The sequence below is a fragment of the Bubalus kerabau genome, chromosome 7, assembly GCF_029407905.1.
Source record: "Bubalus kerabau isolate K-KA32 ecotype Philippines breed swamp buffalo chromosome 7, PCC_UOA_SB_1v2, whole genome shotgun sequence".
Taxonomy (NCBI): Eukaryota; Metazoa; Chordata; class Mammalia; order Artiodactyla; family Bovidae; genus Bubalus; species Bubalus kerabau.
Window position 1 is genome coordinate 87,410,717 of NC_073630.1, and position 23,977 is coordinate 87,434,693.

The 23,977-nt window shown below is 37.3% G+C and overlaps 1 protein-coding gene and 1 pseudogene across 1 annotated transcript in view; both read right to left on the reverse strand.

Annotated features, from left to right (window-relative positions):
- Positions 1–3,245: 3,245 nt before the first annotated feature.
- On the reverse strand, positions 3,246–16,065 carry LOC129657926 (60S ribosomal protein L10a-like; annotated as a pseudogene).
- Positions 16,066–16,205: 140 nt separating this feature from the next.
- Positions 16,206–23,977, reverse strand: part of CENPC (centromere protein C) — a 92,161-nt gene continuing 84,389 nt past the window's right edge. The window contains exons 18-19 of the mRNA XM_055588693.1: positions 18,072–18,162; positions 16,206–16,603 (exon numbers count right to left, since the gene is read on the reverse strand). Coding sequence (XP_055444668.1) covers positions 16,533–16,603; positions 18,072–18,162 — 162 coding nt within the window. The 3' untranslated portion in view covers positions 16,206–16,532. The remainder of the gene's footprint in view (positions 16,604–18,071; positions 18,163–23,977) is intronic.

The following is a 23,977-nucleotide window of genomic DNA, read 5'->3' on the forward strand; positions in this document are numbered from 1 at the left end:
ATATATACCACAGTTTCCTCTATTATTAATGTCTTGTGTGGTATATTTGTTACCATTGATGAACTATTACCTGGCATTTTTTATTGAGCAGTTATTGTCTATGTTTGACACAGAACATTATATTAGTTTGAAGTGTACCATATAAGGATTTGATATTGGTTCAGTTCAGTGCAATTCAGTCACTCAGTCGTATCCGACTCTTTGCGACCCCATGGACTGCAGCATGCCGGGCTTCCCTGTCCATCACCAACTCCTGGAGCTTGCTCAAACTCATGTCCATCAAGTCGGTGATGACAACCAACCATCCTCTATTGTCCCCTCCTGCCTTCAATCTTTCCCAGCATCAGGGTCTTTTCCAATGAGTCAGTTCTTCAAATCAGGTGGCCAAAGGATTGGGGTTTCAGTTTCAGCATCAGTCCTTCCAATGAATATCCAGGACTGATTTCCTTTAGAATTGATGGGTTTGATCTCTTTGCAGTCCAAGAGACTCTCAAGAGTCTTCTCCAACACCACAATTCAAAAGCATCAATTCTTCAGTGCTCAGCTTTCTTTATGGTCCAACTCTCACATCCATACGTGACTACTGGAAAAACTATAGCTTTGACTAGACAGACTTTTGTAAGCAAAGTAATGTCTCTGCTTTTTAATATGCGGTCTAGGTTGATCATAGCTTTTCTTCCAAGGAGCAAGCATCTTTTAATTTCATGGCTGCAGTCACCATCTGCAGTGATTTTGGAGCCCAAGAAAAGAAAGTCTGTCACTATTTCCATTGTTTCCCCATCTATTTGCCAGGAAGCAATAGGACCAGATGCCATGATCTTAGGTTTTTGAATGCTGAGTTTTAAGCGAGCTTTTTCACTCTACTCCCTTACTGTCATCAGTTCAGTTCAGTTCAGTCGCCCAGTCGTGTCTGACTCTTTGCGACCCCATGAACCGCAGCACGCCAGGCCTCCCTGTCCATCACCAACTCCCGGAATTCACCCAGACTCACGTCCATCAAGTCAGTGATGCCATCCAGCCATCTCATCCTCTGTCTTCCCCTTCTCCTCTGCCCCCAATCCCTCCCAGCATCAGAGTCTTTTCCAATGAGTCAACTCTTCGCATGAGGTGGCCAAATTACTGGAGTTTCAGCTTTAGCATCATTCCTTCCAAAGAAATCCCAGGGCTGATCTCCTTCAGAATGGACTGGTTGGATCTCCTTGCAGTCCAAGGGACCCTCAAGAGTCTTCTCCAACACCACAGTTCAAAAGCATCAATTCTTCAGCGCTCAGCTTTCTTCACAGTCCAACTCTCACATCCATACATGACCACAGGAAAAACCATAGCCTTGACTAGACGGACCTTTGTTGGCAAAGTAATGTCTCTGCTTTTGAATATGCTATCTAGGTTGGTCATAACCTTCTTTCCAAGGAGTAGGCATCTTTTAATTTCATGGCTGCAATCACCATCGACAGTGATTTTGGAGCCCAAAAAAATAAAGTCTGACACTGTTTCCACTGTTTCCCCATCATTTCCCATGAAGTGATGGGACCAGATGCCATGATCTTTGTTTTCTGAATGTTGAGCTTTAAGCCAAGTTTTTCACTCTCCATTTTCACTTTCATCAAGAGGCTTTTTAGTTCCTCTTCCCTTTCTGCCATAAGGGTGGTGTCATCTGCATATCTGAGGTTATTGATATTTCTCCCAGCTATCTTGATTCCAGCTTGTGTTTCTTCCAGTCCAGCGTTTCTCATGATTTACTCTGCATATAAGTTAAATAAGCAAGGTGACAATATACAGCCTTGACGTACTCCTTTTCCTATTTGGAACCAGTCTGTTGTTCCATGTCCAGTTCTAAGTGTTGCTTCCTGACCTGCATACAGATTTCTCAAGAGGCAGGTCAGGTGGTCTGGTATTCCCATCTCTTTCAGAATTTTCCACAGTTTATTGTGATCCACACAGTCAAAGGCTTTGGCATAGTCAATAAAGCAGAAATAGATGTTGTTCTGGAACTCTCTTGCTTTTTCCATGATCCAGTGGATGTTGGCAATTTGATCTCTGGTTCCTCTGCCTTTTCTAAAACCAGCTTGAACATCAGGAAGTTCACGGTTCACATATTGCTGAAGCCTGGCTTGGAGAATTTTGAGCATTACTTTACTAGCGTGTGAGATGAGTGCAATTGTGCAGTAGTTTGACCATTCTTTGGCATTGCCTTTCTTTGGGATTGGAATGAAAACTGACCTTTTCCAGTCCTGTGGCCAAGGCTGAGTTTTCCAAATTGGCTGGCATATTGAGTGCAGCACTTTCACAGCATCATCTTTCAGGATTTGAAATAGCTCAACTGGAATTCCATCACCTTCACTAGCTTTGTTCATAGTGATGCTTTCTAAGGCCCACTTCACTTCACATTCCAGGATGTCTGGCTCTAGGTCAGTGATCACACCATCGTGATTATCTGGGTCATGAAGATCTTTTTTGTACAGTTCTTCTGTGTATTCTTGCCACCTCTTCTTAATATCTTCTGCTTCTGTCAGGTCCATACCATTTCTGTCCTTTATCGAGCCCATCTTTGCATGAAATGTTCCCTTGGTATCTCTAATTTTCTTGAAGAGATCTCTAGTCTTTCCCATTCTGTTGTTTTCCTCTATTTCTTTGCATTGCTGAAGAAGGCTTTCTTATCTCTTCTTGCTATTCTTTGTTACTGTCATCAAGAGGTTATATTTGTGTGTGTGTGTGTGTGTGTGTGTGTATATATATATATATATTTGTATATATTGGAAAATGATCACCTCAGTAAGTCTAGTAACCATCTGTCACCATACACTTACAATTTTCTTATGTTGAGAACATATGATTTACTCAGAAAATTTCAAACATGCAATACAGTATTATTAACTATAGTCACCATTCGGTACATTATATTCCCAGGACTTAATAACTGGAAATTTTTACCTTTTGACCCTCTTCACTCATCTGCCATCCCTTACCTCTGGCAACTACCAATTTCTTATCAGTGGGTTTTGTTTTTGCTTTAGATTCTACATATAAGTGAAATCACACTGTATTCATCTTTCTCTACCTAACTTATTTAGCATAATGCCCTCAAGGTCCATGTTGTCACAGATAGCAAGATTTCCTTCTTTTCTGTGTCTGAATAGTATTCCATTTTATATGTATATGTATATATGTGTGTGTGTGTGTGTGTGTGTATACCTCACATCTCCTTTAGTAACTCAGTAAAGAATCTTCCTGCAATGCAGGAGACATGGGTTTAATCCCTGGGTTCGGAAGATTCCCTGGAAAAGGGAATGGCTACCACCTCATGCAAAGAGTTGACTCATTGGAAAAGACTCTGATGCTGGGACGGATTGGGGCCAGGAGGAGAAGGGGACGACGGAGGATGAGATGGTTGGATAGCATCACCAACTCGATGAACATGAGTTTGGGTGAACTCCGGGAGTTGGCGATGGACAGGGAGGCCTGGCGTGCTGCGATTCATGCGGTCGCAAAGTCGGACACTACTGGGTGACTGAACTGAACTGAACCCCCTCTAGTATTCTTGCCTGGAAAAGTCCATGAACAGAGGAGTCTGGCTGACTACAGGCCAAAGGGCAGTCAAGAGTTGGACACAACTGAACAACTCACACACACACACATATAGATCACATCATTTTTATTCATCCACCAGTAGACACTGAGTTTGACTGTATAGCTTGAACTTTTTAAATTATGCTGCAATGAACATGGGAGTGCAGATATCTCTTTGAGCTGGTGTTTTATTTCCTCAGGTAAATAGTCAGAAGCAGAATTTCTGAATCATATGTAGTTTTACTTTTAATTTTTTGAGGAGTCTTCACACTGCTTTCCATAGTGGCTACCTCAATTTACTTTCCTTTGAATAGTCAAATAAGAAAACTAACAATTTTCTTTTCATTTATGTTCCACGTGTTGACTTGATTACAGAGTAATCAGGATGCCTGAAAAAAATAACTACCTATGAGTCCAGAAGGGCAAGGAATATCAGAATAATAATAATATCAGAAGGCTGGGAAGATTGAAGAATTAAAAGTGTGTGTCTCATCTATCATAAACTTGGCAAAGGAACATAGAACAATTTGGTAGGCGTGAAACGAGTTTGTCAACTTCACATGCCAACTACTGTCCTAATGCTTTATACAGTGATTTTTACTTATTAAACTTAATATAAACCAAGAACTATGACATAATATTTAGACCCACTTTCCTGACAAATCCTTTAAAATTGAGAACAGAAGACTATTTCCTTAACAATGTAAAGAATATGAAGAATATTTATCTTAAATCAGCATCCCCCTTAACAATGTAAAACTAAATATTTAACTTTTGAAATCAGGAACAAAACTTTGCTCTGAAGCTTCTGGCCAAAGCATTGAAATAGAAAACCTAAATAAATGTATAACTTTCTTATAAAAGAGAAAAAATACACAGATATGCACACATACACAGACACACATACATACATATATATACATGTATATAAATATTCTTTGCAAGTAATTTAGAGACTGAACTTAAATTTACTATATAAGTCTAAGAAAAGCAGCATAAAGTTTATCAGAATTAACAAGTTCAAGAAAGTGATTAGATATTAAATATGGGAAATCAATTATTCTCTACTATCTCAGCATTAGCATTAAAATATTTTGAGAAAAAGTAATGTTTCTTTTTTCCAGCGTTATTGAGTTATAATTGACATATATCATTGCATTAAATTGTACAACCTAATGATTTAATACCCAGCACCTCACACAGTTACACATTTTTTTCTTGTAATAAGAACTTTTAAGATCTACCTTCTTAGAAACTTGTAAATATATATAATAAACTATTATTAACTATAGTCACCATGCTATATATCCTCAGAACTTGTTTATCTTATAACCAGAAATCTGTACATTTGATCTCCCTCACCCATTTTGTTTAGCCTTCACTTCCCCCTCTCCACCTCCCCTCATCCTCTACCCTGCCTTTAGCAACCACCAGTCTGTTCTCTATGAGTCTGACTTTTTAGATTCTACATAAAGTGAGATCTTTTAATATTTGTCTGTCAGTTTTATTTCACTTTGCATAAAAATAATCTCTTAATAAAAGCAACAAGAAAAAACAAAATTAAGTATCAAATGGTAAACTGCTAATAAGGCTCCAATTATTTAACCTTCCTGTATCCATGCCGTTTGCCATGTGACTTCACAGCTCCTCTTACCAAAGACGTGGAGGCACTGTATTTCCCCTCATAAAATCTGGACTGCCCTTGGTGACTTGCTTTGGCCAAAAAAATAAGTCTAGGAGTTTTAGAAACTTTAAATATTTTTTCTTGCTTGCTCTTTTCCCTTTACCACTGCCAAAAGAACATACCTGGGACAGCTATCTACCCTGCTAGAAGAAGAAATATGTACAGAATGGCCAAGTTGTACTGATCACCCAGGCAAAGTCATCCTAGATCAGATAACATTCAGGGGACATCCCACTTCAGATGCAAGTGGCCCAGCCAAGACTAGCAAATTTACCTAAAGTCAAGTCACTCAGTCGTGTCTGACTCTTTGCGACCCCATGGACTGTGGCCTACCAGGCTCCTCTGAGTCCATGGGATTTTCCAGGCAAGAGTACTGGAGTAGGTTGCCATTGCCTTCTCCAGGGGATCTTCCTGACCCAGGGATCGAACCCTGGTCTCCAGCATTGTAGACAGACACTTTACGGTCTGAGCCACCAGGGAAGCCCTGGTGGTTAGCAAATTTACCTAACCAACCAACAACTAACCATAGACAAATACGAAAACTCAGTCAAGACCATTGAAGTCAGGTCCCAATTAGCCAAACCATGAATATCCATAAGATAAATGTCACTGAAGTTTTGCAATAGTTACAACAGTGCTATGATGACAATAGATAATACATACTATTTTAAAATATTACTAACATAGAAGCAAAGCCACTGGCTATGCTATTAACTGCCTCTCTCACACTCTGACCCTGTGTCCCTAAGGATGAGTATTTAAGAGTATTCTTGTCTCTTGGGAGAGAGTTGCCAAAAAGAGGCATTCCGAAAAAGATCACCTTGGGACTTTGCATGAGCAAAAAATAAAATTTTACTATATTAAGTTATTGCTATTTTTGTGTTTTTTGTTATGGTAGATAGCCTATTCTAAATAATATAATGTGTGTGTGCGGTCATGTTCAACTCTTGCAAGCCCATGGACTGTAGCCCTCCAGGCTCCGCTGTCCATGGGATTTTACAGACAAGAATACTGGAGTGGGTTGCCATTTCCTTCTCCAGGGGATCTTCTCAACCCAGGAATTGAACCCAAATCTTCTGCATCTCCTGCATTGACAGGCAGACTCTTTACTGCTGAGTCACCGAGGAAGCTCCAAATAATATAGTACCTAAGACCAAACTGACTTTCACAATCTTCAATTTTACTTAAATTCAATAACAAAACACTCTGAGCTTAATTATTCCCTGCCTGGCTTATATTCATCATGTCCCCCTTGATTTAGACCTTTCAATACATAATGAATTATATATAATATATACATAGAGATTACATCCATATTATATCATAAATGTTAATTATACAGATATGTTCTTTGAAAATAGATAATTTATATACTGAATTTATATTTATAATAAGCATGTTATTATAAATATAAATTCAACATAAAATATTGAAATATAATAATAATGATTAATAATGTGTTCTTGAGCTTACACATTCTAATGTATTGCCTAACAAAATAATAGTTGGTAAATCATTAAGTCCTTTGGTCAAGGGGACTGATAAGTACCAACTTAAGCCAAAGAGTGGGTGTCTAGGTCAAACCAAAGATAATTTTATTGAGAAAGTTGTTATTGTACACTTACTAGATGCCCAGGCATAAAATGAACATTATTGGAAGATACCAAGAACTATGCAGAATTGCCCTTATGTTGGCACATATATAGGTTATTTTCCTAAAAAGATGTAAGCTTCTTATAGGCAGTTACTAGGTCTTACATATCATTTGTTTCATAGTTCTAAGCATTAGGCAGTAAACCACTAGCAAGCACCTGTGTGTACAGTTTTTCACTAGATATGGTGTCTCCTACAAATCCTTAGAGTGGCTTTCATTAGTTTTGAATCAACTGCAAATAATCACAAAACACGTAAAATTTAATTAAAACTACTCATTAGGAAAGAAAGTAAATTGAAAGAACATTTGGATTGCAATTTATAATGTGCAAATTCAAATCAAAATAAGTAGAGAAAAAGAATCTGTGGCTTTTTTGACACTGCCTTGGCTATGATTTCTTGGATATGACACCAAAAGCATACATAATAAAAGCAAAAATAAACAAGTGGGACTATTTCAAACTAAAAATCTTCTATATGATAAAGGAAACAATCAACAGAATGAAAAAGTAATCAACAGAATGGGAGAAAATATTTTCAAAATGTATGCCTGATAAGAGGTTAATATTCAAAATACATAAAGAACTCATACAACTCAAAACAAAAAAATGGACAGAAGACTCAAGGCAAATGGCCAACAAGAATATGAAAAGATGTTCAGTATCGCCAATCATCAAGAAAATATAAATCAAAACCACAATGAAGTATCACCTCTCACCTCTTAGAATTGTTTTTATCAAAAAACAAGACAACAAGCCTTACAACAATGTGGACAAATTGGAACCCTTGTACACTGTTGGTAGGAATGTAATATGGTGCAGTTGCTATGGCAAACTGTAAGATTCCTGAAAAAATAAAAAACAGAACTACCATATGATCCAGCACTTATTTGTATATATCTTAAGGAAATGAAAGTAGGATCTCAAAGAGATATCTGTACTCCTTGAAGAACTATGTTCCTTGAAGAATTATTTACAATAGCCAAGATATGGAAACAAAGAGCCATCAGTGATGAATGGATAAGGAAGATATAGTATATACATTAAAATGGAATACTATTTAGTCTTTAAAATGAAGGAAATCCTTCCATATGCAACAATGCAAATGAATCTAGAAGACACTATGCTACGTGAAATAAGCCAGTCACAAAAGGACAAATACTACATGACGCCACTCATGAGACATCTGAAGTAGTAGTGGATTTTGCCAAGATCTTGGAGGTGAAACAGGGAGTTGCTGTTCAATGAATATAAAGTTTCACTTATACAAGATAAACATGTTTTGGAGATATATTGTACAACACAATGTTATTAATATGTTAACAAAATTATACTGTGCACTTAACATTTTGTTAAGAGGGTAGATATCATATTAAATGTTCTTACCACACAAAACAAATAGGCATAAGGAAACTTTTGGGGGTGATAGATATGTTTATTACCTTGATTATTGTGAATTCATGGGCATGCATATCATGTCCAAACTCATCAACTGTATATATTAAATATGTGTAGTTTTTAAATATTACAACTCAATGTTGTTGTTGTCAGTCACCAAGTCATGTCTGACTCTTCATGACACCATGGACTGCGGCACACCAGGCTTCCCTGTCCCTCACCATCTCCCCGAGTTCGCCCAAGTTAATGTCCATTGTATCGGGTATATCATCCAACCATCTCATCCTCTGTCACCCCCTTCTCCTCCTGCCCTCAGTCTTTCCCAGCACTGAGGGAAAGTGCTGGGAAAGCCAATTCATTGGCTCTTTTCCAATGAGTTGGCTGTTTGCATCAGGGGACTAAAGTATTGGAGCTTCAGCTTCAGCATCAGTCTTTTCAAAGAGTATTTAGGGTTGATTTCCTTTAAGATTCACTGGTTTGACCTCCTTGCTTTCCAAGGAACTCTAAAGAGTCTTCTCTAGCACCACAGTTCAAAAGCGTCAATTCTTCAGCACTCTGCCTTTTTTATTGTTCAGCTCTCACATCCATACATGACTAGTGGGAAGACCATAGCCTTGACCATACAGAACTTTGTCAGCAAAGTAGTATCTTTGCTTTATAACACTGTCTAGGTTTGTCATAGCTTTCCTTCCAAGAAGCTATCGTCTTCTAATTTCACGGCTACAGTCACCATCTGCAGTGACTTTGAAAGTGAAAGTGTTAGTCGCTCAGTCGTGTCCAACTCTTTACGAGTCCATGGACTATAGCCTGCCAGGCTCCTCTGTCCATGGAATTCTCCAGGCAAGAATACTGGAGTGGGTAGCCATTTCCTTCTCCAGGGGCTCTTCCTGACCCAAGGCTCAAACCCAGGTCTCCTACATTGCAGGCAGATTCTTTACCATCTGAGCCACCAGGGAACCAGTAACTTTAGAGCCCAACAAGAGGAAATCTGTCACTGCTTCCAACTTTTCCCCTTCTATTTGCCATGAAGTGATGGGACTGGATGACATGATCTTGGTTTTTTTAATATTGAGTTTTAAGTCGGCTTTTTCACTCTCCTTTGTCACCCTCAACTTCCCTGGTGGCTCAGATGGTAAAGCATCTGCCTACAATGTGGGAGACCTGGGTTCAATCCCTGGGTCAGGAAGATCTCCTGGAGAAGGAAATGGCAACCCACTCCAGTATTCTTGCCTGGGAAATCCCATGGCAGGAGGAGCCTGGTAGGCTACAGTCCATGGGGTAGCAAAGAGTCGGACCCAACTGAGCTACTTCACTTCACTTTCTCCACCCTTAAGAGGCTCTTTGCTTTCTGTCTTTAGAGTGGTAACATTCACATATCTGAAGTTGTTGATATTTCTCCCAGCAACCTTGATTCCAGCTTGTAATTCATCCAGCCTGGCATTTTGCATGATGTGCTTTGCATATAAATAAACAAGCTGACAATAACAGCTTTACTGTACTCCTTGCTCAATCCTGAACCAGTCAGTTGTTCCATACAGGGTTCTAACTGTTGCTTCTTGACCTGCACCCCAGTTTCTCAGGTGACAGGTAAGATGCTCTGGTACTCCTATCTCTTTAAGAGTTTCCCACAGTTTTTCATGATCCATACAGCCAAAGGCTTAGCATGGATAACCATGACGGTGTAATCTCTCAGAGCCAGACATTCTGGAGTGTGAAGTCCAGACATTTTGGAATGTGAAGTGGGCCTTAGGAAGCACTGTTGCCAATAAAGCTAGTGGAGGTTTTGGAGTTCCAGCAGAGCTATTTAAAATCCTAAAAGATTATGCTATTACAACTTGATAAAGCTTTTTAAAAAAGTGAAAAAGATTCTCCTGTCATCCAATTAACCTCGAGTGTCTTATTAACCTAGGGTGGTTCAAACTAAAGAGGCAAGGCACTGCAACAGCTGATAAGTCATAGGTATTTTTAAAAGGCTCAGATAAATGAATTTATCTAAACTATTAACAGGTGGCAGAAAAAAATATTGAGGAAAAATAAAATAATAAATGTAAAAGGCTGTAAAGGTTATAAAAGACAGAGTCAAAGGAGAATATACATTGTATGTGTTGCCAGTGGTGAGAGCAACATTAATGCAAGGGTTGAGAAGATAGATGGAAAAACAAGGACAAGCTGTTTTCAGATTATAAAGTATCCTAAGGCAAGGTTTTATAAAACAACATTTGGCAGTTTTACAAATTGAGCATAATCATACCATACAACCCACGCATCACATTTCTAGGTAGTTGACCAACTGAGTTGAAAACTTATATTCACACAAAACCTACTTTCAAATGTTTATAGTAGCTTTATTCATAACTGCCAAAAACTGGCAGCAACCAAATGTCCTTCAGTAGGTGAATGGATAAACAAACACTGATGGATCCATACAAGGGAATTGTTCACAAGTTTAAAAAAAAATTTATCAAGCCCCCAAAAGCCATGTAGGAATCTTAAATGCTTATTGCTAAGTGAAATGACCCATTATAAAAAGGTTATACACTATATGACTCCAAGTACATGACATTCTGAAAAATGCCAACTATAGACACTATAAGATCACTTTTTGCTAGGGGTCAGGCAAAGGAGAAGGTGGTTAAAGAGGCAAAACACAGGGAATTTTTAGGTCAGTGAAGCTATTCTGCATGATTCTGTAATGGTGGATACATGACACTATGCATTTATCAAAAGCCATAGGAATTTACAGTGCAAACATTAAATAAAACATGCAAATTTTTACAGATTTAGGCCAGAATATCTCCAGATAGAATGCAGATGTGACAAAACAATCTAACTGTATTAGAAATGCATCAAACAATTTCACTGAAGGGGTGAGAGAGACATGGGTGCCGACCCATGTAACTCTGGAAATGAGTGGAGTCTATTAGACTAAAGGCAAAAGAATGGTACATAAGCATTACATTATAGTTGACTGCTCCTTCATGGATCACAACCTTGGCCTGGCAAAAGTACTTGCATAACTCAGTGAAGCTATGTGCCATTCTTTACAGGGTTACCCAAGATGGACAGGTCATAAAGAAGAAAGAGTTCTGACAAAACATGGTCCACTGGAGGAGGAAATGGCACACAACTACTCCAGTATTCTTGCCTGAAGAACCCCATGGACAGTGTAAAAAGGCAAAAAGATATGATGCCGGAAAATAAGGACCCCAGTTGGAAGGTGTCCAATATACTACTAGGGAAATGGAAGGCAATCACTAATAGCTCCAGAAAAAATGAAGTGGCTGGGCCAAAGTGGAAATGACGCTCAGTTGTGGAAGGGTCTGGTGGTAAAAGTAAAGTCCAATGCTGTAAAGAACAATATCACACAAGAATCTGGAAATGTTAGGTGAATGATCAAGGTAAACTGGATGTGGTCAAGCAGGAAATGGTAAGAGTGAACATCAATGTCTTTGGAATCAGTGAACTAAAATGTACAGGAATGAGTGAATTTAATTCAGATGACCATTATATTTACTACTGTGCACAAGAATTTCTTAGAAGAAATGGAATAGCATTCACAGTCAACAAGTGTCCAAAATGCAATACTTGGGAGCAACCTCAAAAATGACAGAATGTTCTCAGTTTGTTTACGAGGCAAACCATTCACCAAGACAGTAATTCAAGTCTATGCCTCAACCACTGATGCCAAAGCAGCTGGTTATTACCAGTTTTGTAAAGACCTATAACACCTTCTAGAATTAACACTAAAAAAAGAAGTTCTTTTCATCATAGGAGACTGGAATGTAAAAGTAGGAAGTCAAGAGATACCTGGAAAAACAAGCAAGTTTGGCCTTGGAGTGAAAAATGAAGCAGGGCAAAGGCTAACAGGGTTTTGTCAAGAGAACACGCTGGTCATAGCAAACATCCTTTTCCAACAACCCAAGAGACAACTCTATACATGGATATCACTAGATGATGAATACCTAAGTCATATTGATTATGTGCTTTGCAGACAAAGATGGAGTTCTATACAGTCAGCAAAAACAAGGCCTGGAGCTAACTGTGGCTCAGATCATCAGCTCCTTATTGCAGAATTCAGGCTTAAATTGAAAAAAAGTAGAGAAAACCACTAGGCCATTCAGTTCAGTTCAGTCGTTCATTCATGCTCAACTCTTTGCAACCCTATGGACTGCAGCATGCCAGGCCTCCCATCCATCACCAACTCCCAGAGCTTGCTCAAACAAAGTTTGAGCAAGGTTATTCAGGTATGACCTAAATCAAATCCCTGATAACTATATAGTGGAGGTGATGAGTATTAATAGAATTAAGGGATTAGGTCTGGTAGAGGGAGCATCTGAAGAATTATGGACAAAGGTTTATAACACTGTAGAGGAGGCACTGACTTAAACCATCCCAAAGAAATAGAAATGCTAGAAGGCAAAGTCGTTATCTGAGTTGGCTTTACAAATAACTGAGGGAAGAAGAGAAGCAAAAGGCAAGAGAGAAAGGGAAAGATATAACCAACTGAATGCAGAGTTCCAGAGAATAGCAAGGAGAGATAAGAAGGCCTTTTGAGATGAAAAATGCAAAGAAACAGAAGAAAACAATAGAATGGGAAAGACTAGAGATATCTTTAAGAAAACTGGAGATATCAAGGGAACATTTTCTGTAAGGATGGGCATGATACAGGACAGAAACAGTAAGGACCTACTAAAAGCAGAAGAAACTATGAAGAGGTGGCAAGAATACATAGAACTATACAAGGTGTTAATGTGTATCAAAGTAATGCTCAAAATTCTCCAAGCCAGGCTTCAGCAATACGTGAACCGTGAACTTCCAGATGTTCAAGCTGGTTTTAGAAAAGGCAGAGGAACCAGAGATCAAATTGCCAACATCTGCTGGATCATCAAAAAAGCAAGCGAGTTTCAGAAAAACATCTATATGTGCTTTATTGACTATGCCAAAGCCTTTGACTGTGTGGATCACAATAAGCTGTGGAAAATTCTGAAAGAGATGGGAATACCAGACCACCTGACCTGCCTCTTGAGAAATCTGTATGCAGGTCAGGAAGCAACAGTTAGAACCGGACATGGAACAACAGACTGGTTCCAAATAGGAAAAGGAGTACTTCAAGGCTGTATATTGTCACCCTGCTTAGTTAACTTATATGCAGAGTACATCATGAGAAACACTGGGCTGGAAGAAACATAAGCTGGAATCAAGATTGCCGGGAGAAATATCAATAACCTCAGATATGCAGATGACACCACCCTTATGGCAGAAAGTGAAGAAGAACTAAAGAGCCTGTTGATGAAAGTGAAAGAGGAGAGTGAAAAAGTTGGCTTAAAGCTCAACATACAGAAAACGAAGATCATGGCATCCGGTCCCCTCACTTCATGGCAAACAGATGGTGAACCAGTGGAAACAGTGTCAGACTTTATTTTTTGGGGCTCCAAAATCACTGTCGATGGGGATTGCAGCCATGAAATTAAAAGACGCCTACTCCTTGGAAGGAAAGTTATGGCCAACCTAGACAGCATATTAAAAGCTGAGACATTACTTTGTCAACAAAGGTCCGTCTAGTCAAGGCTATGGTTTTTCACATCCATACAGTAGTCATGTATGGATGTGAGAGCTGGACCATAATAAAAGCAGGCTGAGTGCCGAAGAACTGATGCTTTCAAATTGTGGTGCTGGAGAAGACTCTTCAGAGTCCCTTGAACAGCAAGGAAATCAAACCAGTCAGTCCTAAAGGAAATCAACCATGAATATTCATTGGAAGGACTGATGCTGAAGCTCCAATACTTTGGCCACCTGATGCAAAAAGCCGACTCACTGGAAAAGACCCTGATGTTGGGCAAGATTGAGGGCAGGAGGAGGAAGCAGAGGATGAGATGGCTAGATGGCATCACTGACTCAATGGACATGAGTTTGAGCAAATTCCAGAAGAAAATGAAGGACAGGGAAGCCTGGTGGGCTGTAGTCCATGCAGTCGCAAAGAACTGGACACAACTTAGCTACTGAACAATAGCTGCCATAGTGAATTCTCCAATGGATCTGAGCAAAACAATTTGAAAACCTTCTGGAAAGGATGCCATTAAGAACATTTGTGATTCATGGTAAGAGGTCAAAATATCAACATGAACACAGAATCTGGAAGAAGTTGATCACAACCCTCATGGATGACTGAATGGTTCAAGATTTTAGTGGAGGAAGGAACTGAAGATGTGGTGGAAACAGTAAGAGAACTAGATTCAAAAGTGGAGTCTGAAGCAATGTGACAATTGCTACAATATCCTAAGATATCCTAAGATCAAGGTTGCTTAAGGATGAGAACAGAAGGTTGTTTCTTGATATGGAATTTATTCCAGATGAAAATGTCAAAATGACAGGATTGTTTAAAATGACGATTGCTTAAAATGACAACAAAGAATTTAGAATTTTATCATTGATAAAACAGCAGCAAGATTTGACAGGACTGACTACAATTTTGTGAGTTCTTCTATATGGAAAACTATCAAAAAACACTTGCATGTTACAGAGAAATCATTTGTGAAAGGAAGTCAATGCTGCTGCTGCTGCTGCTGCTAAGTCACTTCAGTCGTGTCCGACTCTGTGCGACCCCATAGACAGAAGCCCACCAGGCTCCCCCATCCCTGGGATTCTCCAGGCAAGAACACTGGAGCGGGTTGCCACTTCCTTCTCCAATGCATGAAAGTAAAAAGTGAAAGTGAAGTCGCTCAGTCGTATCTGACCCTCAGCGACCCCATGGACTGCAGCCTTCCAGGCTCCTCCGTCCATGGGATTTTCCAGGCAAGAGTACTGGAGTGGGGTGCCATTGCCTTCTCCGAAGGAAGTCAATAGATGTGGCAATTGATCACTGCTGTCTTTTTTTTTTTTTAATGCTGGCAGTATCATTAAGCTGTGCCTTAGTACAGATGTTGGGGCTTGCCTATGGTGCTCTTAATGTACAAAGACTGGACATTCTGCTAGTTTTTCTTGTGCAATGACACCAGAAGTTTAACAGTAAGTGGATGTTGTACACAAGCTCATCATCCATCATCTTCACATGGCCAACAGCCACTGACAGACACAGCATCTTCTTTATCTGAAACTTGATCATGGACTTTACGTCATCAACTTTGGCCATCATGTTCTCATTGTGGGTCAGCAAGGAAGGGAGTTTGCCAATGTTATTCAGGAGTGGGCCCAGGATTTATGGGACCTGCTTAAACAGAGATTCTGGAGCCAAAAAGTCATACTTGTTGGCTAGCTTCTTGACCCGTTTTCTATTATTTTCTTCAGTGCCTTGATGTTCATATGGGAGATTTATCCACAGTCTTAGCCTCATCACAGTGCTGCTGGTCTCCCAGAACATATATGGAGAACTTGGTAAGGGGAATGAACTTAAGCCTGACAGTGCTGAGAAGTGTTTGTCCTTCTGAGGTCACAGTTCTTCAGGCTGATCTGAAGATCCACCATTTCCAGAACATTTTGGCACTTGTGTTGATTCCCATGCAGGACTTCCTGCACTGTCTCATACAGGGTGTCACAGAAGACTTCACTGCTCATGATGCCTCGTGCCACAATAACTAGAAAAAAGTTGCTGTCTTATTTTTAAAAACTACGACAGCCACTCCAAACTTCAGCAACTACTACCTTGATCAGTCAGCAGCCATCAACATCAAGCCAAGACCCACCACTAGAAAAATGATGATGACTCACTGAAGGAATCAATAATGGTTAGCTTCCTTAAGGAATATGCATTAATTTTTACACATAAAACTATTGCACACCTAACAGATGATCAGATCAGATCAGATCAGTCGCTCAGTCGTGTCCAACTCTTTGCGACTCCATGAATCGCAGCATAATGTAAATATAACTTTTATATATATTGGGAAATCAGAAAATTCATGACTCACTTTATTACAATATCTGCTTTATTGTGGTGGTCTGGAATCAAACCCATGACATTTCCGAGTTTTGTCTGTATATCCCCAAGAGCAGTGATTTTGGTATTCCTTTCGTGTTATTAAAAACTATGAATATGGGCATCATTACAGGTTATGTGTATATTTGTGGAAAAATCAGAAAATACATATGGAAGTTTGATGTTTACTGAAAGAAATATACAACACAAAAATTTTAAAACTTAACAATTACAAATATACCCATCTCAACTGCACAATGTGTTTTATATGTACGTATGTTTATATATATACACATGTACTTAAACTTTGCTTCATCTTTCAACTTTTTATCTGAGTAAAAAGAAGAACACTTTCCTCATTCAGGAGATTTTTGATGTTGTAATAATTACCTAGAAATAAAATAAGAAAATTAAAAATTACTTCCATAGGAATCATTTCCTTTTGATTAAATATTTAGTCATCACCATGTCAGTTACGATACATAGTGTCGAAAAAAATTAACTCATCTAACCCCAAATTAACTCTTATCTAATTCTACAAACTGAAAAATCTAATAGTTAACCACCACCTATGATCTAGATAAAGCTTGAAAAAACACAAACTTCACATCATTCTAATAATGAATGCAAAAACAAATTAGACAAAGGTGTAGGTAGGAAAAAAAAGTTTCAAGCATACAAACAGTGATTCAATTATTTTTGTAGACTATACTCCATTTAAAATTATAAAATATTTGCTATATTCCCTGTGCTGTACATTACATCCTTGTATCTTTTTATTTTTTCCTAGTAGTGTGTACCTCATTACTCTTCACCTGTCTTGTCCCTTCCCTTTATCCCTCTTCTCTGCTGGTAACCACTAGTTTGTTCTCTATGACTCTTGTTCTTGCTTTGTTATATTCGTTTATTTTTTAGATTCCACATATAAATGAAAACAAACAGTACCTGTCTTTGTCTGTCTAACTTACTGAACACAATTATTAGGTCTTTGGAACCACTAAGGATTCCTCTAAACGAGACACAGACAATATATAGATAAGTATAAAAGATACTTATAAAAGATAAGTAAAAAAGTATTAATGTAAAATAAAATTTCAAAGTTAAAAGGCAGCAAATGTAACTCAAATAAACTAGATAAAAAGTAACAGCAAACGCAAAATACACATGGACAGCTGCGCATAAGGCAAATTTATAGTGCTGCATACAATACTGTGACTTTTATTAGACTTTTTATTAGAAATTCATACATATTAGGATTAACTTAGTTAATGAGTTTAAACTGTTCACAACAGTGTTGGCACATATAAAGGACTATATAAACTTAGCTATTATTATAGCTTTGTTTTTTCATTAGAATGTAAGCTCCACAAGGGCAGGGATTTTTGCCTGTTTGTTCATTTATGTATCTCACTTTCAAAGCAATGTTTGGTAGACTCTTAATCACATTTATTGAATGAACAAATGAACAAATTAAAATTCCTACCTTCAAAGACTTTTGCTCTTCAATAGCTGATGAAGGACACTATCCTGCATGTTTAAAATAACCAACTAAAAATCGTTTGATTATATAATGTCTTTGTGATAACATGGGGAAATAATTTTACTTCTACACTGGATACAACATATCTCTTAAGTATTTTTATATTCAGCAATTAGCAACTCTTATTCAATTTTCATGTATCAAAACACTAATATACCAACATTTATCTAAACAAAAAAATTAAAATATGCACCAAAATGTTTGCATCAGTTGTATCATGCTTCATTTTGACCATTGTGGTTTCCATTTTCATGGTGTTCATGAGCAACTATACAAGTATTTAACTATGTGAAAGAAAAAGTTTTTAATTACTCTTACCTGAAGGAACATAGAATGAATCCCCAGTTGTTATTATATAAGGTGTTTCATGTAAGGTACATAAAAGGTAACCAAGATTAACATAAAAAACCTGTAAAATTAAAAATTAAAACCTCATTTTCAAATTGTAACAACTACACTCCAAAAAACTTAAACATTGAAGGCAGAATTATGGTCCAATCTAATCACATAAACTTTACGTGCAAATGGATAATTTTCCTACTGCAAGCAGAAGGGAAAGATGAAGCAGAGGAGAAGTTAGAGAAATCTGAAGCATGAAAAGTACTTTCACTGTTGCTGGTGCTGAAGATAAGACAACCATGAACCAAGCAGTGTAAGCTATTTCTAGACACCTTGGCCAACAGCCAGTAAAGAAATAGGAACCTCAGTCTTACAACGACAAGTAAGTGAATTCTGCCAACAGAATGAATTTGAAAGCAGATTCATTCTAAGGGCATTCAGAGAGCAATATAGGTCTTTGGATATCTTGATTCTAGCCTAGTGATACTCTAAGCAAAGAACCCAGTCAAGCTCACCCAATTTCTAACTTATACAACTGTGAGATAATACATGAATGTTGTTTAAATTGTGTAGTAATTAAGAAAAGCAGTAATACAGAAAACTAATACAAGAAATTTCTTTTGTTATTATTTACTGTTTTTTTAAATTCAGAACCTTTGTAAAGAACATCACTTAACTATATTAGAAGAGTAGCTAGGTTTTATGTATACCTCTATAAAGGTTACATACTTGGTATATGTAACTTAATCTGAGGAATCTAAAAGAACAAAAATTTTCTGTTAAAAAAGTACATTTAAAGCATCAACATTAAGAAAGTAAAAGAGGAAAAATGTAGTGCTCAATTGTACAGGCTTCAATAGTCAAGCAGGGCAAACTGTACATTTTACACAGAGATACCACTTGACAATAATCTGTTTTATTTTGACAACTAAATACAAAACGTAGGGCCCTCAAACTTTGATATTCAAATTCTGAGATTCAGCCATCAAGAATATTTGCTTCAGAGAATTATGCCTCCTGCTCCTCCTTTTCTTACCATTTCTATAAAAAGAGCCTAAAATACCAGAAAAAGAAGAGCAGCTAGAGCTTATATAGTACCCACACCATGCAAGACACTGTTCTAAGCACTTCATTTTTATTCATTTAATGTATGCATCTATCAGTGAGACAGCACTATTTTAAGAGTTTTCCACAGATGAAGAACATGAGGCATGGAAGAGTGTAAATTTCCAAGGTCATAATGTAAATGGAAGAGCAGGAATTTGAACTCAGGTATTTTGACTCCAGGATCCACGTTCTTAGTCACTACAATACACTCCCTCAAAGGAAAAAAAGAAGTTCTTAAAGTGGTTCTAAAGGTACTTTTATAATTTAATAAAAGAAATAAATATTTTTATTATTACAAAAAATAGCCTTTAAAAAAAAAGGTAACACATACTGTACCCAGAGGTCAAGTATACGTTTCTAAATGTTGTTTGCTTATCTATTCAATTTGGCTCTCTAAGCATACCTCTCCCCATTTCTGTAAACATTTTACTAAGAATGCTTTTGAAATTCACAAAAATAGAATGACACTCTCCCACAAATATCAAATCCCAATAACCCTTTATTTTCAAAATCTGTTTCCCCCATTCCATATTATTTTGAAATGACTGCCTAGCACCATAATTACCTGTATTTCAATGTGTACTGAAAGATCAAAGTCCTGTTTTAAAACATGACAACACTGTTGTCACACATAAAAATAAATGAGTATTTAGTATTAATAATGCACACTCAATATTCAAATTTCCAATTGTCTCGTAAATGTCCATGGAGAAAACCACTGTCCTGAATTTTATATTTATTATTCTCTTGTTTTCATTACAGTTCTTATCAGGCAAAAATGGATCTTTAAAAATAACTTTTTAATTATGTATATTTCTGAATTTATATAAATGGAATTAGATTGAATGTATAACTCCTTGATTTGTTTTTCACTCAGAGTATGGGCATTTTTGAAGTGAAGTGAAGAAGTGAAGTGAGGTCGCTCAGTTGTGTCTGACTCTTTGCGACCCCATGCACTATAACAGCCTATCAGGCTCCTCCATCTGTGGGATTTTCCAGGCAAGAGTACTGGAGTGGGTTGCCATTTCCTTCTCCAGGGGATCCTCCCTACCCAGGGATCGAACCCGGGTCTCCCACATTGTGGGCAGACGCTTTATCCTCTAAGCCACCATTTGCTTCTTATGTTTTTGCTACTGTAAAATATATTTTTTAATAATATATCTGCTTTCCTATTGAGTTATCATTATCTTTGAAATTTTAAAACATTTATATTCTGGATACTAATCACTTGTTGGTTATCTATATGGCAAGTATTTCAATCTAGTTTTAGCTTAAGCTTTCTTTGCTTAAGCTTTTTTTGTAGCCTGTTGAATAAGAGCTGTTGATATTAATTTAATCAAATAAATTTTCATTTGTTAAAAAAAAAATAAAGGTTTGTTTCAATTGGGATCCAACTAAGAGTCAGTGCTTGATCTATGGTCAGTGCTTGATCTATCTTTTAAAACACTCAGTCTATGGCATGGTTCTCAATTTGGGGGTTATTTTGCCCCTCAGAGGACAACTGGCACTGTCTGTGGACATTTTTAATTTTCACAACTCGAGTACTATTGGAATCTAGTGCCGAGAGGCCTGAGATGCTTGTAAACATCTTACAAGGCATAGGATAACAAAATGTGGAGAACCCTGATCTCTGTACATTCCACTTGGTTGTCTTTTTTATTCCTTACATCTTATTTAGTAAGTAAATCAACCAGCAAAATTTGTTTTAAAAATCTTTACACAGCTGGATTTTGCTGCGTAAACCCAGGGTGTCATTTGTAAAGTCTGCTATTCTTTACTTCCTATAAATTGGTTGTTAGAACCAAGGACTTAATTTCAGATGGTGTTATGTGGAGGTTTTGTTTTGTTTTTTAAAGGAGGTGGGGAAGACATGACTACTTCATACGCAGTGTTGTATTCTTCCATAGGAGGCACGTAATGTTTGGCTGTGTTCTTTTTAGATGTTAGTGTATGATGATGCTAGATCCAACAGTTTATTGGGTGTTGTAAAATGGTAATATTCCATCCTAACATTCCTTCTTTTATTAACTGGAATATTTCTAAAAGGGTAAACTTCCCTTCCTCTATTATTTGGTTACCTAGTAATACAGTTTATATGAGAACAGCAGAATAAATGTTTAACTATTTCCCTTTATTTGCCATATTTGTTGTCAAAGTGAGTTGGCGTCATAGTATTTGCCAACAGCGATGAAATAAGTTTTTCTTTTTGTAGTAGTCTTACAAATTCATGGATTTAGATATAATTGATATCTATCAACCCAATGAAATTATTCTTATTGATACTCAAGTTTTCACATCTTTGTCCAGAGAAAGCATCTTCAAGCTGGATTTTGAAACCTTATGACCCAATCCTAATGGTTTTTGATAGTTTGCTATCGGGTATGATAAAATATTCCAAGCTTAGTCCCAGGCCTGGGATTAGACATTTCTTGAGGAACTCTGGTTCCTTTAAGCGTGTTGTGTCACCTTTTTGTTTTTTAGTTCTGGAACAATTATTGCCTACTTTTTTAAATATTTCTCCCTTTTGCTCATTTGGGTTTTTTCTCGATTCTGTTTATATCTGTTCTTCCATACCATCTAACTTTAATATTTTCCATTTCTTAATATCCTATTGTCTTCTAGGAAAGCTCCACAACAAACTCTCACAGTTAATTTGTTAATTTCTCTGTGGTTTGATTTTAATAAATCTACCACTGCTACTTTCTCCCTTAATAGTGGTTCTCCATCTTGCCCTTTTGCTTCTCAAAAGCATGTATTTAGAAGTGTGCTTCATTCTTTCCAAAATGTAAAAATACTCCCGTTATTAAAAAACTTAACTCTGATTTTCATTATAAAAAGTTAAAGGCAATATTTAGAAGAAATAAAAATAAACTATAATCACTTACTAACATGTTATTTTTCTATGCTGCTGCTGCTGCTGCTAAGTCACTACAGTCATGTCCGACTCTGTGCAACCCCAGAGACAGCATAGTTCCTTCAAATTTCTGTCATCTTCATTTTTTATTTTAGCAGAAAAAAACAAAAAGGATTTTCTATCTTGCAATTTGCAAGATAAACATTTAAGAATTAACATTTAATCAAACTGCAGACAGAAAATTCTTCCAATACAGCTGTTCTTCAAAATGCTTTGTATAATACCTGGAATATGTAAGTGTTATATAACTGATTACTATATGTGTGTATGCTAAGCTGCCTCAGTCGTGTTTGACTCTTTGAGACCCCATGGACTGTAGCTCGCCAGGCTCCTCTGTCCAAGGGACTCTCCTGGCAAGAATACTGGAGTGGGTTGCCATTTCCTCCTCTAGATTATTATATATAATGTTTATTTCATTACTAAGTCAAAAGATAAATATAAGCATTTTCTTCCCATAGCACATTTCAGTGGTTTCCAATTTCAAAAATTACTCTCAATGTTAAAATAAGTAACTACCTATGTTCAGGTTCCCTAGCTTTTATTTTCCTAGGAAAAAATTCTGAAATGACATTTATAAGTGAAAGTCTACAAATCATTTATAGGTTATAGTTATAAGTCTACAAATTATATATCAATAATTTCTACTAACTCAATAATTATAAAGTATGCCTTATTTTTAATATGGATTCCTTTGAATGTTAGACAGGTTAAACATTTTCAAATATTTACTAGATATTCAATATTCCTTCCTTCTAAAGGAATAAAAACATATCTTATTAATAGTATTAATACTATTAATTTAATGATGACATTTCATAATGCTTATTTTCATTATTAACTATTTCTTAATGATTACACAGGGATTATCCATTACTTCAGTTAGTTTAATATGTTATTTTTACTCTTTTAATATGACCTGGAGATCTACAACATTTTAAGACTGGATTAAAGAAAACCTTTAAATACTTTAGATCTGGATTCTACATACTATGTGGTGGTGGTTTAGTGGCTAAGTTGTGTCCAACTCTCATGACCTGATGGACTATAGCCCACTAGGCTCCTTTGTCCATGGGATTTCCCAGGCAAGAATACTGGAGCAGGTTGCCATTTCCTTCTCCAGGGGGTCTTCCTGACCCAGGGATCAAATTTGTCTCTCGCACTGCAGGCAGTCTCCTGCACTGCAAGCAATTCTTTACCACTGAGCCACCAGGGAAGCCCAACATTGCTATAATAGAGTAATACAATGAAAGTGAAAGTCACTCAGTCATGTCCACTCTTTGCAACTCCATGGACTATACTCTGCCAGGCTCCTCTGTCCATGGAATTCTCCAGGCCAGAATACTGGAGTGGGTAGCCATTCTTTTCTCCAGGGGATCTTCCTAACCCAGGGATAGAACCCAAGTTTCCACACTGCAGGCAGATTCTCTACTGTCTGAGCCACCAGGCAAGTTCAAGAATACTGGAGTGGGTAGCCTATCCCTTCTCTAGTGGATCTTCCCAACCCAGGAAGCCAACAGGGGTCTGCTGCATTGCAGGTGGATTCTTTACTAGCTGAGCTACCGGGGAAGCCCCAAGTAATAGAATTAACTAGTTCCCAGTTGTCAACCTGCTGTTAATCAGTTACATGATTTTGAAGTCTTTTAAATTCTTTATTTCTAAACTTCATGATTAGAGAAATGAGATTTAGACTTAATCTCAATAATCTTCTCTAGCTCTAAAATTCTAATGACTTGTTTGTAAATCCAATTTTGAAGATACTTTTAAGGCCATTCCCTAAACTTCTAAATCTCAAGGCTACACTGCTATACACAGAACAAGTACTTTTAAATAGCCTTCAGTTGACTGACTTTAAACAGATGAAAAA